The sequence below is a fragment of the Pagrus major genome, chromosome 7, assembly GCF_040436345.1.
Source record: "Pagrus major chromosome 7, Pma_NU_1.0".
Taxonomy (NCBI): domain Eukaryota; kingdom Metazoa; phylum Chordata; class Actinopteri; order Spariformes; family Sparidae; genus Pagrus; species Pagrus major.
In genome coordinates this window covers 13,788,817-13,805,271 of record NC_133221.1, presented here as the reverse complement: position 1 = coordinate 13,805,271, position 16,455 = coordinate 13,788,817, and the positions used below count along the sequence as shown (strand labels likewise).

Sequence of the window (16,455 nt, the reverse complement as noted above, 5' to 3'; positions counted from 1 at the left end):
GGCCCCACCCCCCAACATACAGGACCCAGAGCCCTGGTGCCAGACACCACAGGACACCCTCAGAGGTCTTAAGTCCATGTCTTGACAGGTCAGAGCTGTTTTGGCTGCACAAGGGGAACATTCACAATATTAGGCAGGTGGTCATAATGTTATGTCTGATCGGTGTATGTCAAATGTATCCCTATCTCTGTCATATTGTAAAAAAATGTTCAAAACATGCTTATTGTGGTGGAAATGATTGTATTTCCTTGTAGAGAAGTGAACAAATAAAAGGTGAATCAACAAAAGGTTGTCTTTTCTATTATTTGATAGAACAATAAAACAGAAAAACCGAGTTTACGGGAGCGTCTGAGTCTGACAAAGAGGCACAGAACAATGATGCATTTGTGCATTTGTGGATGTAAAATATCAGAAAGGGAGCAAGGGTGGAATATTAGATGGCATTTGAGCACAATCACAACACCTGCTTTGAGCTGATAAGTGTCCTGAGGATGTAATGTTCATCTGTCACCCCACGCAGCAAAGCAAGTTTCTCATACACAAATGAAACATATTGAGAAAACCAGCTTACTTTAGGTCAGATCAAAACTTACACAAGTTCATAAGGTAATGATACATTTTCTCATAACACCATTTAACTGCTGTTTTACACCTGCTTTCCCCTGTGTATTGTTGTCCACGTTCTATTTATGTCACTCATATGGTGGCATTTATTACTGCTAGTGCTCAGCAGTCAATACAGGTCTATAAACCAATATACCCCTCACAAACACACACGCACATGCTCACACGTGCACATGCAAACACACACTATTAGTAAGTACGCCATCACTTTGATGTTTGAGTTGGAGGCTTCAAGTAAACCCAGTGTGTTTTCAGCATCTCCCTGCGCTGGATATCATTTGTTATCTTTGTTATTTTTGTGTTAATTTTTTTAATTATGCTAAAATTAAACTAAAGTAGTGCTCACATGTAACAATACACAAGAAGAGTAAGTTCTAGGATGCAGCAAAATATGTAGGAATATTGAGCCTATGAATGACCTGACTTGACTTAATAAGCTTACTCTACATCATCTTATTTTTGTACCACGATGCATAACTTTTAAGTTTTGTAACAGCTTTTCACACAGGCTACCCCTACACACTGAGATGGGTAGTATGTCGCCACTGATGTGCACACTTACTGTACACCCTTGAAGGTTGGTGCAACCACCAGACCAATCTCACTCATGTAAGACTTCACTCCACCACCAGGTGATGACAAAGAGGCAGGGATTCTTCATCGCACAAGAAAGACTCAAGAAATATGCAATCTTAGATGTTTTTGATCACATTGTATGAGTTTTAATTGAATACTGGCTTTATGCTTTACTGCACATTTCTGTATTCACATTAGAAAATGTAAGTCTGAGTGTGGAATAATAGTTGTAATACTAAGAATACATTATTTGCAGTTTTGTCAAAATGTTTTGTTGTGACCTATTTGCAAAAACAAAGAGCAAATCTTTACACAAGGCAATACCACGTCACTGTAAATATTAAAATTAAGAGCTGAAAAGAAGACACAGTTTTGTACAAATAATATTACAAGGCATACTTTTCAGAGTACTTTTCAAAATATGCAATATCAAGGCAAACAGATAACTACTGACTACTGGATGGTAATAGTACTGACAATTAATGTCCCTCTGTGATAGTGGTATCTGTTTGTGTTTTCACTGTGGGTTAACAATGCTGCCTCTGCCGTAGACATCAAACTCCTTGAAGCGTAGGTAATCTTTCAGCCTGGGAGGAAGAGGAAGGAAGCTGATAAAAACCGGGGCTCTCAAGCGCAGGCGACTGAAATGCTCCCTTATCTGCAGCCGACACAGGTGCTTCAGACTCCGTGTGTTTCCTAAGAGAAAATGAAGTCAGTTTAGTGGATGGATGCCAGCCCAGTCAAATAAAATAACATTTTGGCGGGTCACATTTCTGCAAACCACTGACACGTTCCATTTGAATGTCTCATAGGCTACATACCAACGTGTCATATCACGTACACATTACACATTTATGATCTGACTTTCATATCAGGAGGCTGAGGGGATTGTGGTGGAGTTAAAGGCGAGAGGGCTGCCAAGCATGAAGTTTAACAAGCCAGTGACCGCAAGACTGTGTTTTGACATCTGTGTGAAACCAACAGGCATTTTTGATGAGGGCCCCAATGACGTTTAAACATTCTGAACCATCACACCACCGGGAATTTTTAAGTAGACCTCGGGGCAATTTCCAGCCGTGTTTGCGGTGAGAGAAAATCAGATATTTTTGATGGGAGGTCGAGCCAACTGCGGCTGAGTTTGTGCTGACCAAAATTTCTAACCAAAGAAAAAACATGATCTTTTCCTAACCGTAACCAAGTGGTTTTTGTGCCTAAACATAACCAGGACATAGACACGGCATTAAAAACCGAAAATGTACCCATAAGAAACGTAAAGTTGCAACATAAAGAAATGTAAACTTCAACATGGTTTGCACAAATGTACATTGCCATCATTTATTCTGCCGATTGGGTCGATGGATGCACATACTGTGAAGTCATCAATACTCTTTTCCTGACAGGTAAAAAAAATAACTATAACAGGATCATGGCAGTTCTCACTTTGAATCTGGCAGATCTCCGGCCACTGTTTCTGCTCCATCAAGATTTCCTTAAGTTTGGTGCAGAAGGAGACGTGGTCGGTGTAGTCGAGCATGATGCGCACCACCTGAGCAGATAAGTGCTTTAGCCAGGCCACTGTTATCACCTCACAGAACTAGAAGGAGACAAACAAAGACAGTGAAAGAGAAACCTCCACTCCACCGGGCCCCCTGAGGAATTCGTTCACATCTCAGACCAGCTTTGCCTTACCACCATGTCTTTGATGACTGAAGTCGTCCAGGGAGCGTAGTCATGGGAACTGTCACCATAAGGACAGTCAAAGCAACGCTTAACATCATATCCATAGTTAAGTATCATCCTCAGCATGACCTCATCTTTCAAGGCGTACTGGAGTGCTGATGGGAAGTGAGTGCTGTTGACACGGGAGTAGTAGTTTACATTTGCCCCAGACTTCAGCAGTGTGTTGATCAGCTCATAGTTGCCCTGTCTAAGAGCCACCTGCAAACAGTTGATTGGATCCTGGTTCACCATTGCCCCAGCCTCTAACAGCAAGCGGGTGCACTGAAGATCATTGTTGGAGACAGCAAAGAAGAGGGCCGACTTGCGCTCATCATCATAGTTACGGCGCACCCTCGGGTGCAACATGAAGTTTGGATCATAGTCAGCTTTGAGCAGCATCTCCACACAATGGGCATGTCCGCCGGCAGCTGCAGAATGGAGAGGGCTCATCCCACTTTCCTTCACAGCATCCAGCTTTGTCACTGGGATGAGGTGCTCCAGAGCCCTGTCAAAGAGGAGTCCTCATTAAGAACATGATATTGGTTCAAAGTTCAAACTCTATTTTCTAGATTCTGTAACATAAACATCTCTCACAGTATGTGCCCATGGTAGGCCACACGGTGAATCGGCAGGTGCCCGCTGTAAAGAGGTTGGTTGGGATCTGCTCCGTGGTCCAGCAGCAGGGAGATTATGTCAGGGTTTCCTGATGCTGCTGCTTCAAACAAGATTGAGCCTGATTCTGATTCAAACCACACATTGGCTCCTACAAAATTAATACAGATACTTTAATAGACAGTATAACCAGTATGGAAAGATTAATCTGTTCTAAAACTAAGGCATCCACACAGTCTTGTATATAAATGGATGTTTTTATCCTCTAATAGGCTACTCGGTTATAGTTGATAATTATGCCTCATCAACTGAGAATTTGTTCTGTCTAGGGCTGGGTATGTTTTTTGACACCGTTTGCTGACCAATCAGTTCGGACTGTGTATTTGGGAGTGGCCTTAAAGCCTTAAAGAGACAGGAGCTAAAACAGAGTGTCTCAGATAGAGGGGGAATACAGTGCTGAAAAACCTATTCTAGTAGTAACCCAAAATAAAATTATGAACCCAAAAAAAGAGCATAATATGTCTCCTTTAATACAGGTGTTGGGTCAGGTCTTTACCAGCATGTAAATAGATCGGTTCGCTCCCATTCCTACCAACTGACGTCAGTTCCTGAAAGGTGCTATATAAGTAAATAAATGTATTGTTATGATTACCTTTTTGTAACAGGACCTCCACTACATTCAGATGTCCATTTTGTGCAGCCAGAGCCAGCGGAGTTTTCTTCTTGATGTCACAGGCATTCGGGTTGGCACCAGACTCTAGGAGCAGATACACAAAGTTCTCCAGGCCTAAAAAGGCAGACTCATGTAGAGCCGTTCGGTTCAGCGGTCCTGTTTGGTCTACTTTGGCGTTATAGCGGAGCAATAGCGTGGCCAAGTCATACTGGTCATTCAGAATAGCTGAGAGTAGGAGAGAGAAGAATTTAAATATCAGTACATATCTTTAGGTCTGTCAAATGAGGTTTAAATTCAGATGTCAGATACCTGCCACTAACGGAGAATCCTGCTCATCATTCTGGAGATCCGGGCTACAACCGTTCTGTAACAGGAATGTGGCGTTCTCTCTGAGCCCATGAACCACAGCCAGAAACAATGGTGTCTCACCCTTTAGTGTTCGACACTGGGACGCACCAGGGGGTGATGCTGGAAGCCAAACGCAAAACAACCAATCAACATTTTAAAGGATAAGTTGACCCAACAACGACAGTTAAGAAAAAGTAAAGTAAAATTATTTACTCACCCTCATGCCGACGGAAAGTCGGGGGAAGTCTCATAGTCATTTTTGGAGCTTCAGAGCAGTACAGTGTTGCAGCGTTGTAAAAAAAAATGGCTCCATACAGCTCATTCAGCATGATCCAAGTCGCTGGAAGCCCCGAGATCCCAAATTGAATTTTTTTATTTACACCCTCCATGCACGGTCGAGCTTGTGCAGTCGCTTCAGATGGGGTGCGTGCTAACTCTTTTAGCTTAGCAGCTACAGTGACAATTTTGGATTTAGAAAATGGTTAAATAACTTTTTTTTTTTAGAAATTCAAATCAAATTGGAATCTCCCACGGCTTCCGGAGACTTGGATTACACACATTTTTTTTCCAGTTCTTTCAGTTTAAAACAAGTCCCCATCTACTTCAGTTGTTTAGGAGAATGCTGCCACGCTGTTTTGCTGCGAAGCTCCAGAAATGCTCTGTGGACTATGAAACTTCAACCGACTTTCCATCAGCATGAGGGTGAGTAGATAATTCAATTTTCATTTTTGGGTGAACTTTTCCTTTAATAACCTGAGAAGACAATCTCAAGAATTTTTTTATCCTGGTGCGCTGCAGCCTCGTGCAGCGGGATCCATCCTCGTTCATCAACTCTGGACACAGTCTCTGGATGTACTACCATCTTGTTTAGTGCCTCCTCATCGCCTAAATATGAAGAAGACATTATATCAAAGCACTTCATCATGACCTCGATCAGCTTTGACAGGTTAAAGAATTACATCAGTGTACCCTCCTTGATTGCTTTGAAAATCTCATCAGGGTCGTCACTGAGTTTCAGATCGCTATTGCAACAAATAAAAAGGATTCAAATGATCAAGAGACACATACTGTACAGAAACAGAGATTTCACACTGGGGGGTTAGAGATTAACCTCGGATTCAATCCTTTGAGCTTTCTATATTGAATCAGACTTTGTTCAATTATATATTGCGTCGCCTCATCTTCATCCAAGTCGTCCTCCGATTGATAAAAATCATCCTCTGTCTCTGTGTTCATCGGTCAGTCCAGACAGGGTCAGTGCAAAGAAGGTGTTGCTCTGGGGAGAAACAGCCGGTAAACAAGACCGTTAAATCTGGTAACTGAGAACTTACACGACAAGTGTTTCCCCTGATGGAAAAGTGAACTAGAGCAAAGTGCAGCTAAGCACGCAATTGTTGAATAAGATGTCAAAATAAGATCCAAAAAGTGTTTCAGTTTTTTGGGGGTTTTTTTTGCCCATAACCTCTTAACTTTCCTCGTGATAGCAGATCTCCTGCAGATAATTTTACAGTATTTATCTCAATGTGGCTTGAAAAACTGCATGAAGATTCCTGCTGCATATATGACTGATTGAGAGCATTTTTTAAATATGAAACTAGACAATACTAAACTCAGACCACGACAAGACACCTTAACAGAATCACAAGTGACCTGTTCAATTCAACAGCTACAAGCCACAGGTTCAAGTCCAACAGGTTGTCTATACAGCAAACTCAATATTTCTCTGGATGCATTATTCATTTATTGTCTGTTGTTTACCTTCAGTCAAATGGCTGTGCACCTTCGGGTGGTTTTTAAACAGTCGAGCCAGTATGCTTCTCAGTACCCGCACATGCTGCAGCTATTTATATCTCACCCACTATAAATATCAGATCACGGGGTCCTCACAGCCTGCACCTAGCTTTGACCCACTAAGCACTGCAACAACCATTCAGCTCATATACACATTCACTGACAACACAGAAGCCGGAAAAAAACAAAAAACAAACAAACAAAAAAACGCAAAATTAGACAAAAGATAGCTTTTTGGACTAGTTTCATATTCATTAAGCTTTTCATTAGTTTGCGGGTTTTATTGTGCACCTTCCATAAATAGTTTTATTACATTGTTTCTTAAATACTGATGTTGAGATTGCCCTTTTTACAAATGTGTGTGAATGTACAGTATGTATTACCACATGGCTTGTATCAAGTTCAGTTTTTTTCACCTTTTATTCAGTGATCCTTCATACGAAAAGTGGATTTTACCCATATTCTTGCTGCACTAGTTTGTGTGCTAGAGAAAAGCAAAATCTGTTACATTTTTCAAGTTTCAGGTTATAATGTCATAAAACATAATGTAACAACATTCATAATGGGATATGAAAAAGGGAAGTGTTGTGCGGAGGACATGAATAGTATTCCACAGATATGTATTTATGTATTTTCAAGGAGACATGGAGAAATGTTGCTGTTATTGAGCATCATGGTACAGTAAGGAGGATTTTAAAATGCATGGGGCTGTACAGAGGAAAGAATCAGTCCCTCTGAAGATGGGTCAATATACAGAAACGTCCACTTTTGGACTCATTGAATCTATGAATACACATAAAAGAAAGCTTAATGACCTTTTTTATCTTTTTTAAAACTGTATCAACATAAGGACAGTTGTTTGAAAAAACACCAGTGATTATACTGGAAAAATGCATTTTACAAAATGGCTGCTACAGGGCATCAAACCACTTGTTGTCAATCATGTAAACCCATTAAAATGATGACAACAACTCTGACTGTATATAAGCAAAATGCTCTATTTAACTGCAGGATGAAAAGCGCTGCAGTGCATCTCTGTGTGCGCGATATGATGCACAGATCTCAGTCCGCTGATCAGGCAAGCCATCATTCAGATGAATAGGGGATGGGGTGTTGGTGTGTGAAACAATTTTTAATGAGGAACATATTAATTGCAACACCTGCAGCAATCCTCCAGCATCAGGGCCCACCTTATTCCTGGCTGAAGCACAAACAATGACCACCACTTCTGATGAAAGTCTATGTGGCTCAAATGTTCACAGACGAGGTAATGTTAATGTTAAAATTTTATTCATGTTAAGTTCAGTCTTGTTCGTGATTGATTTTCTATTCCAGAAACAGAGACAGGCACTGTTACCTTGAGTAAACATTTGGATTTCTCTTGGTTTAAAACATTGCTGGAAACATTTGGGATAATGGAAATACACAACTCAAAAAAATATATAAGAAAGGTTTAGACGTTTTTAGACAGTATCAGCTCTCATGAGGAACCGCACATTGGTGACAAACAGAAGCAAGTTAGTCCTGAGAAGAGGAAGCAAAGGTGCCAACAGGCCGGAAAGGTGTAGCTGTAGAAGAGTGGAGAATGTTCTTGCTAATAAATAGTACTTCACAAGCAAGATCATCAAGTTTTATGGCAGCACTAGTTTAACATCACCCTTCCTAGTTACTGCTGATCCTGGTTATCATTACAGGCCAAAGACATCTGTTTTTAATTTTTAGAAACTTTTTTCTTACATTTGGCTTTGAGCTATATAACTGGTACAGCACATGACTGTAAGGGCCCTATGTAGAGGGTCCATAGCGCATGGTCTAAAGCACAGTGCGCTAGTGCCTTTTATGTCCAAGTCCATTTTGCTAGTTAAACAGCGAATAATCTGGGCGCAAAGTGCGGCGACACGGCGTAAAGAGGTGGTATTTAGACTGAATTAGTCATGGATGTGTTTTGGGTGGAACATAATTCAAACCAATGAGCTTTGCGTGGAGTGTAAGATAGGGCCATAAATGAATTTCTAAAGCAGTGGTACATAGTTACCCTGCTTGGTGCCTAGAGAGAAGTGGTGTAAATCTCAAATAATATATAATAACAATAGAACATTTTATTGTATTAATATCAGAGTGGTTCAGCTTTACATACTGAAGATGGGCTCAACACTGAGGAAATGCTGAATACTAGTACTTAGCCTTATAAAAGTCATGAGACAGTTCAAGAGTAAAATTCAGTCTGATTGTTTATTGATGTATTGAAGTTTTTCCAGAACAGTTAATAGATACTTAAGAATCAAATCAAATTTTATTTATATAGCTCAAAATCACAATCACATTGCCTCAATGGGCTTTACAGTCTGTACAGTGAACGACATCCTCTGTCCTTAGACCCTCGATTGGAGTGAGGAAAAACTTGCCATGTTGATGGAAAAAAGACCCTTTTAACAGGGAAAAAAAAGACGATGGAAGAAACCTCAGGAAGAGCCACGGAGGAGGGATCCCTCTTCCAGGACGGACAGACGTGCAATAGATGTCGCATGTACAGAAAGAACAGCAAATCACAGTTTACAAGTCAAGAATGTCTATTAACTCTGTGTCTAACTAAAAAATATATAGCACAAATGAAAAGTTGTGGCTGGTTGGAAGTTCAATGTCCAAATTCAACTGAATGCAGCAAGAGATTGGGGTCGCACTTTATTTTAGAGTACACTAATAAGATGTAATAAGCTGTACTTTGTCCGATTTTATTTTCAGTCTATATGCCATATCATGTCATGCATGTCAGACTTCGCTGTGGGTATGGCGTCGATTCAACAATTAATCTTGGTTTGAGAAACAATGTTTACAGTTAGAAACTTCAGCAGGAGTGGGGCTTTAGTCATCTGCCTCCATCGTGTTTACAAAGCTGCTGGTCAGGCATTCATAGAGCGCAATTAATCTGTGTTATTTAACCTGTTGTTTTTTCTATAATTAGTTAATCTAAATTAATGCATTATATTGACAGCCCTGCTTATTACATCTTATTAGTGTACTTTACAATAAAGTGCGACCAAGATGCCGCGGTGTTCAAATCAAATCAAATCAAATCAAATGGTCCAAAATCACAATCACATTGTCCCAATGGGCTTTACAATCTTCGAGTGAGGAAAAAACCCTTTTAACAGGGGGAAAAAACGACACATGACCTCCTCTCCACTGTGAAGACACAAGATAATTAACAGTAAAAGAGAAAACATCAACATGAAGAGGCATACAATTTTACAGGAATACAGATATAAGGAGAGAGGAGTGCAATGATCCAGCGGAGCCCAGGGTATGACGATCCATATACACAAAAACTTTGTAATATTCCTCTATACTGCTCGTCCGTCCACTCGACCCTCATGCTGATGAGAAGTCCGGTCCTGAAGTGGCGACATCCAGAGTTTGCTTAAAACAACGTAATTTAGTACATTTTTCTAGCCTAAACACTATACTATATTTGCCTGGAGGCACGCTCCCGCGCGCACGCGAGTCTCCCTCAGCCATTTGCACTACGGAAGCCGCGCCAGACAAGATCAACAGAACTCGCGATAGATACACACCGGTATTTACATCGTGCTGTGAGCGACCGAGCAACACACAAACACAAGAGGGATCTGCCTGCACTAATGATTTGAAACTTTGAAACTCACAGCAGGATGTAAATATCGGTGTGTATCTATTGCGACTTCTGTTGATCTTGTCTGGCGCGGCTTCCGTAGTGCAAACGGCTGCGTGGGAGACTCGCGTGCACGCGGGAGCGTGCCTCCAGAAAAATATAGTATAGTGACTGTTTAGGCTAGAAAAATGTACTAAATGACGTCGTTTCGAGTAAACTCTGGATGTCGCCACAGGACACTTGGATTGCAGCGGACGAGCTGTATGGAGGAATATTTTACTGCCGGAGGGTACCCCCGAGGGTCTCCAGCTGCACTTTGAGGAATAAGAAACTACACCGGACTTCTCATCAGCATGAGGGTGAGTCGATAATGACTTAATTTCGTTCTAGAGTGAACTATTCCTTTAACCACTGAGCCACCATGCTGCCCTATAAAACCCTACACAGAAGGTCACTAACCCACTAAAATTAGATTTTTTAAATACTTTAAAGTGTTTGGGGAAACCGGGGCACCCGGAGTAAACCCAGACAGACAACTCAACTCCCCGGAAGAACAGAAAATCCCGCTATAATACCCTACACAGAAGGTCACTAACCCACTACTATTTTTAAAAATAAAATACTTTAAAGTGTTTGGGGAAACCGGGGCACCCGGAGTAAACCCAGACAGACAACTCAACTCCCCAGAAGAACAGAAAATCCCGCTATAAAACCCTACACAGAAGGTCACTAACCCACTACTATTTTTAAAAAAAAATACTTTAAAGTGTTTGGGGAAACCGGGGCACCCGGAGTAAACCCAGACAGACAACTCAACTCCCCAGAAGAACAGAAAATCGTGCTATAAAACCCTACACAGAAGGTCACTAACCCACTACTATTTTTAAAAAAAAATACTTTAAAGTGTTTGGGGAAACCGGGGCACCCGGAGTAAACCCAGACAGACAACTCAACTCCCCGGAAGAACAGAAAATCGCGCTATAAAACCCTACACAGAACTTCACTTCATACTTCCCTGATCCTCATCATCACAGTCAACACGCCAGCTAAAGGTCTTCTTCATCCAAGAGAAGAAGCGTTGGAACCAGTTCTTCTTCTTCTCCCTTGTCTTCTTTGTCCCGATGTCTCCTGAAAATCAAATGACATTAAATACCTCAGCCATACTCCAAAATGCACAACAATTCAGACACAAGAGAAGGTGACTGTTACTTACCACATGTGGTTGGGTCCTCACATATCGCAGACTTGGTGTTACTTTTAGTGTCGCTCACTGAGGACTCTGATGTCTTGTTCAGCCCAGATTGAACACTAAACACACACAAACAAGTTAGAATGTTATTCCTGCTATTGTCATCACATCTTAAAGCTGAAACTAGCTGAAACACTAACACACCCTTGTGTGTCATCACTTGACGTCTCACTGAGGTTCATCTGCGAACTAAACACACACACAAATGGTAATTTCCCTACTTTTGTCTTGATGTCTTCAATGCAATGTCTCCCTACGAACTAAGGGATGAGTTTTATAACCAGAAGACACACTCACTGTTACACTGATGTCCTGGAAAAACGACAGGACACTGATCAAATTATAAATCATCACACCCACCCACCCACACACACACACACACACACACATACAGACACAGAGTATTATCTTGTTATTGCCATGACATCTTAAAGACTCATGTAAACTTCCTGTCAGATCTGCTATTATTTCTCACGAGCTGAACTATTTTCTCATCTGTAAAATGGGTGTCAAGTCCAGAAGTAGAAATCTCACCTAACTGCGCTCTCCAGATCTTCCAGCAGCCGTGTGTTCTTGGGTGGGCTAGGCTGAACCATGATCACACCTGATGGTCCAATTATGGGAGATGAAGTGTAGTTGGCTGACTTGTCACTTGTCTCACTGAGGTTCATCTGTGAACTAAACACACACACAAATGGTAATTTCCCTACTTTTGTCTTGATGTCTTCAATGCAATGTCTCCCTACGAACTAAGGGATGAGTTTTATAACCAGAAGACATGCTCACTGTTACACTGATGTCCTGGAAAAACGACAAGACACTGATCAAATTATAAATCATCACTAACTAACAAAGCACCGCCTACAGCACTCATCACACACACACACACACACACACACACACACACACACACACACACACACACACACATACACACACACAGAGTATTATCTTGTTATTGCCATGACAGCTTAAATACTCATGTAAACTTCCTGTCAGATCTGCTATTATTTCTCACGAGCTGAACTATTTTCTCATCTGTAAAATGGGCAGAGGTGTCAAAAGTATTCACATTCATTACTCAGGTAGAAGTATAGATACTAGGGTTTAAAAATACTTCTGTAGAAGTTGAAGTATCAACTCAAGCTTTTTACTCAAGTAAAAGTGTAAAAGTACTGGTTTCAAAACTACTTAAAGTATAAAAGTAAAAGTAATGTAAGAGAAAAAAAATGCCATTAAGGACAAAAGCTTAGGCCGTGCCACAGGGGCCTACAGTGCACTACCCCACCTCCCCCAAAAAACATTTTTCTAAAGGCCATAATGACTATAATGTTATATTAAAATGTTAATGTTGAAAAATTTGGGATGCACTAGGCTACCTGTTTCAGCCTCATATATGCGAATTGAAAATGAGCGCATTTTAGTACAATGCAAATACATTAAAGAACCATATATGTGTGCTACTGAGCATTAACATCTGTGACATTTTGCTCGAGTTCTCTTGAGTCTCTGCCACGGACATCTTCGTACTAGGCTACATACATAAAGTCTGCTATGTCCTTGCTGGAGTGTGACATGATTTGTGTCATGTGCAGGGGCGATGGATCGCGTACAAACCAATAGGGTGTCGGACAGGGTTGGAATTTCATCATTTTAGGGTCAAGGCCATTTGGCCTTCACTTTTTTTTTTTAGGGGCACCGAGGCCACATGACAGGGCACAAAGACCATTGAGTAAAATTCGATGGTTTTACCTTTCAGATTGATGCCATAACATCCTAATTTATAATAAGACATGGATTATGTTTTAAAACATTTTTTAATACCAATATCAAGTTAATGTTACATTAGAAAACAGTTTTTTTTTAAAGTACATCCAAAAAAGAGTGTAAAAGAGTGTAATTCACACAGAAAGCTGGCGCCGCGGCTCCAAAAGAGGCGTGACGGTACACGTCATGATGATGACGTGTGTGTTTTTTTCAAAGTGTTTCCCCGGTGTCCTCCTATTTTTAAAATGTAAGGAGTAGAAAGTACAGATAATTGCGTGAAAATGTAAGAAGAAGTAAAAAGTCGGCTGAAAAATAATTACTCCAGTAAAGTATAGATCACCCAAAATTTCTACTTAAGTAAGGTAACAAAGTATTTGTACTTTGTTACTTGACACCTCTGAAAATGGGTGTCAAGTCAGGAGGTAGAAATCTCACCTAACTGCGCTCTCCAGATCTTCCAGCAGCCGTGTGTTCTCGGGTGGGCTAGGCTGAACCATGATCACACCTGATGGTCCAATTATGGGAGATGAAGTGTAGTTGGCCGACTTGTCACTTGTAGAAGCCAAGGCTTCATCACTTGACGTCTCACTGAGGTTCATCTGCGAACTAAACACACACACAAATGGTAATTTCCCTACTTTTGTCTTGATGTCTTCAATGCAATGTCTCCCTACGAACTAAGGGATGAGTTTTATAACCAGAAGACACACTCACTGTTACACTGATGTCCTGGAAAAACGACAGGACACTGATCAAATTATAAATCATCACTAACTAACAAAGCACCGCCTACAACACTCATCACACACACACACACACACACACACACACACACACACACACACATACACAAACACTTACTTTGTGTAGTCCTTGGTGATGAATGGATGGTTGAGGACTTCACGAGGAGTGATCCTCTTATTCGCATCAATTGTCAGCATGGCCTTCAGGAGCTCGATACAGTGCTCTCGCTCCACAGCCTCAGCTTTGTTCTCTTCCTCCTCACGCATCTATTTGAGGAAACAACAGTCAAATCCACCATCAGTCAAGTCGTCCTCATGATAATGAAAAGACAATCAATCATAGTGACAATGAAAGTTACTTGACACTTACTTTTTTCAGATCATCCAGAGATTTGACATTGTGGCACTCATAGAGTCTGGGAAATTTAAATCCACCGTATTCCATACTTGTCTAAAAGAAGATTCAAAGTGTTTGTATTAATGTTAATATTAATGTTGTATTAATATTCTGGTAAAAGATTAAACAACTTCTGTAAGGGTCAGAGAAGGTTCGTTGTGGTACCTTGAGCCTCCAGGTGTTGAACTTGGTCCTCATGCAGTAATCCTTCGTCTTTCGACCATCATTAAAAACATGGTCCGCTGGCAGACCCAGGACTTCAACAATGTCCTTTAGCTGGAGATTATAAACAGCATTAAATCAAAATATGCAAGAGGAAGCAAAATATTTTTCAGGGTAAGCCAGTCAGAGGCAGAGTAGGGCAGTTCATCCTGGAAATCTTCTGTTCTCTTTTTGACAACATGCTAATGCTAAGACCTCCCATCATAGCTAAGAACCACTAAACATCAAATTACTTCCTTCTGTCATACTCATAGTACATTTAGAGCATTTTCATCTGTTTGAACAAAAGACCAATTTTTCATTCCCTATTTTCTTTTGAAAAAAAATTGATTTCCAGCTTTAGACTTTTCATCATACATGTGGGATGTAGCCTACATGGAGTACTTATTAAAGAAAAACCACAAGCTCAAGTGAAGAAATGCAAGTAATTGACAAATTGACCATAGTTGATGACTCACTAGTTCATACTCAGATGGTCCTGAGAACAGTGGATATCCGCAGATCATCTTGGCCATCACACAGCCCATGGACCACATATCAATTGCCTCAGAAAATGGACGGCCCAAAATAATCTCTGGAGACCTAAATGTGGAAGAGAAACATCACACAGGATGTTCACATTGTTATATTTTGGAAAGTGAGCACATGGAAAGAACATGTTACAGGGAGGAAGCGCACAGCTGCTTCTTCATGGTAAAAATGTAAACTACTAACTTAATCAAGTATAATAATAAAAACAAGCTACTTTACCTCACACAGAGTGGTTGGAGATGCGCGCCCTGGCTGGCTTCTGATATGGGAATGGCCAATCCAAAGTCTATCAGCTTGACTTGGAAAGGTCGGCTATGTTGATTCTCCATCATTATGTTATGGGGTTTAACATCAGTGTGGATCACCCCGATCCCCTTTAGCGCGTCAAGTGCTGTGGCCAACTGAAAGTACAAAGTCAGTTAGAATGTACCAAAGCCTAAAATTAACATTGTGCTCAGTGCTTTACTTTCCATCTGATGGTGCTGTGTTCATACCTGTTGGATGATGGTTCTGATGTCACTCAGAAGCATAGGCATCAATATTCTCTTTTGAAAGTAGTCATCTAGGCTTATATCGAACACCTCTAACACAAGCGCATTTCCAAATCTGGTTTGCCAACTATCGAAACACTTGACAATGTTGTGTTTGTCAAGGTTGAGGTCCCTGAAACGTTTCAGCATGGCAGCCTGGAGACACAAGCAAGTTCGACATGATTAGTTTTTTGCAGTTATTTAATGTGTTCATGTGTGCAGTCAGGGGAAACTTGAAGTTGAACGTCTTGGAGAGCACTGAAAGGCAGAGCTTCATATTGTGGTGCTTAAAACTTAGTGTACAAATAATCACTATATCTTTACATAGTAATGTCGGTAGATAGCTTTAACTGTTAAGGTATTATTTAACTGCACTACGTAAAAGGAATTGTTCTTTTGCACTGGGCCCTTACTGCACCTTTGACTATAAAAATATCTTTTACAACTGTGAACATCAAAATAAACAAAGTTTCTCACCTCATTCGTGGAAGATCTGTCCAAGAATTTAGGGAGCTTTATAGCCACAGTCTGCCTGGTTTCCTTATCCCAACATTTCACCACCTTTCCAAAGCCACCCTCTCCCAGATCATCCAGGAACTCATATTTCCTGGGGAGTCTGAAGATTGTCTTGCAATATGAAATGATTCTTTTCAATGTCATTTTTCTCTCCGAATGCTGAAACAAAACAGGTGAAAACAATAAAAAGGAAAAGTTACTTTCATTCCCTTTGCAGGACCATAAGAATGCTCCAGATATTGTACTGCAGATTGTGTATATTTATTTTTGCTACCATCCGCTGGTTTCTACTCTGTCAACAATTAGATTACACAAAACATGTTAAACCACTGCTTGAGGTCTTTACATAGACAATCATGTATTTATTTCATCATTGTCTGAGGTCTTAGCAAAATGAAGGTACTTTCTAGTAAATGTTAATGTTTGGTACTAAGTTGTTTAATTTAAGATCAGTTTACTTTAAATAAACATACAGAGTCCTTCTCTGAGCTCTGATTGCAGTAAAATGTAGAAGAAACAGGAGCTGGCT

At 40.6% G+C, this 16,455-nt stretch overlaps 1 protein-coding gene across 1 annotated transcript; it reads right to left on the bottom strand.

The window, feature by feature from the left end:
• Positions 1-1,717: 1,717 nt before the first annotated feature.
• Positions 1,718-5,788, bottom strand: asb14b (ankyrin repeat and SOCS box containing 14b). Its single transcript, XM_073469726.1, has 9 exons — positions 5,664-5,788; positions 5,522-5,574; positions 5,306-5,437; positions 4,514-4,672; positions 4,184-4,429; positions 3,514-3,682; positions 2,890-3,424; positions 2,641-2,794; positions 1,718-1,896 (listed from the first exon to the last, which is right to left on the bottom strand). The coding sequence occupies exons 1-9, from the start codon at positions 5,786-5,788 to the stop codon at positions 1,718-1,720; spliced, it is 1,752 nt and encodes a 583-aa protein (XP_073325827.1).
• Between the last annotated feature and the right edge of the window lie 10,667 nt (positions 5,789-16,455).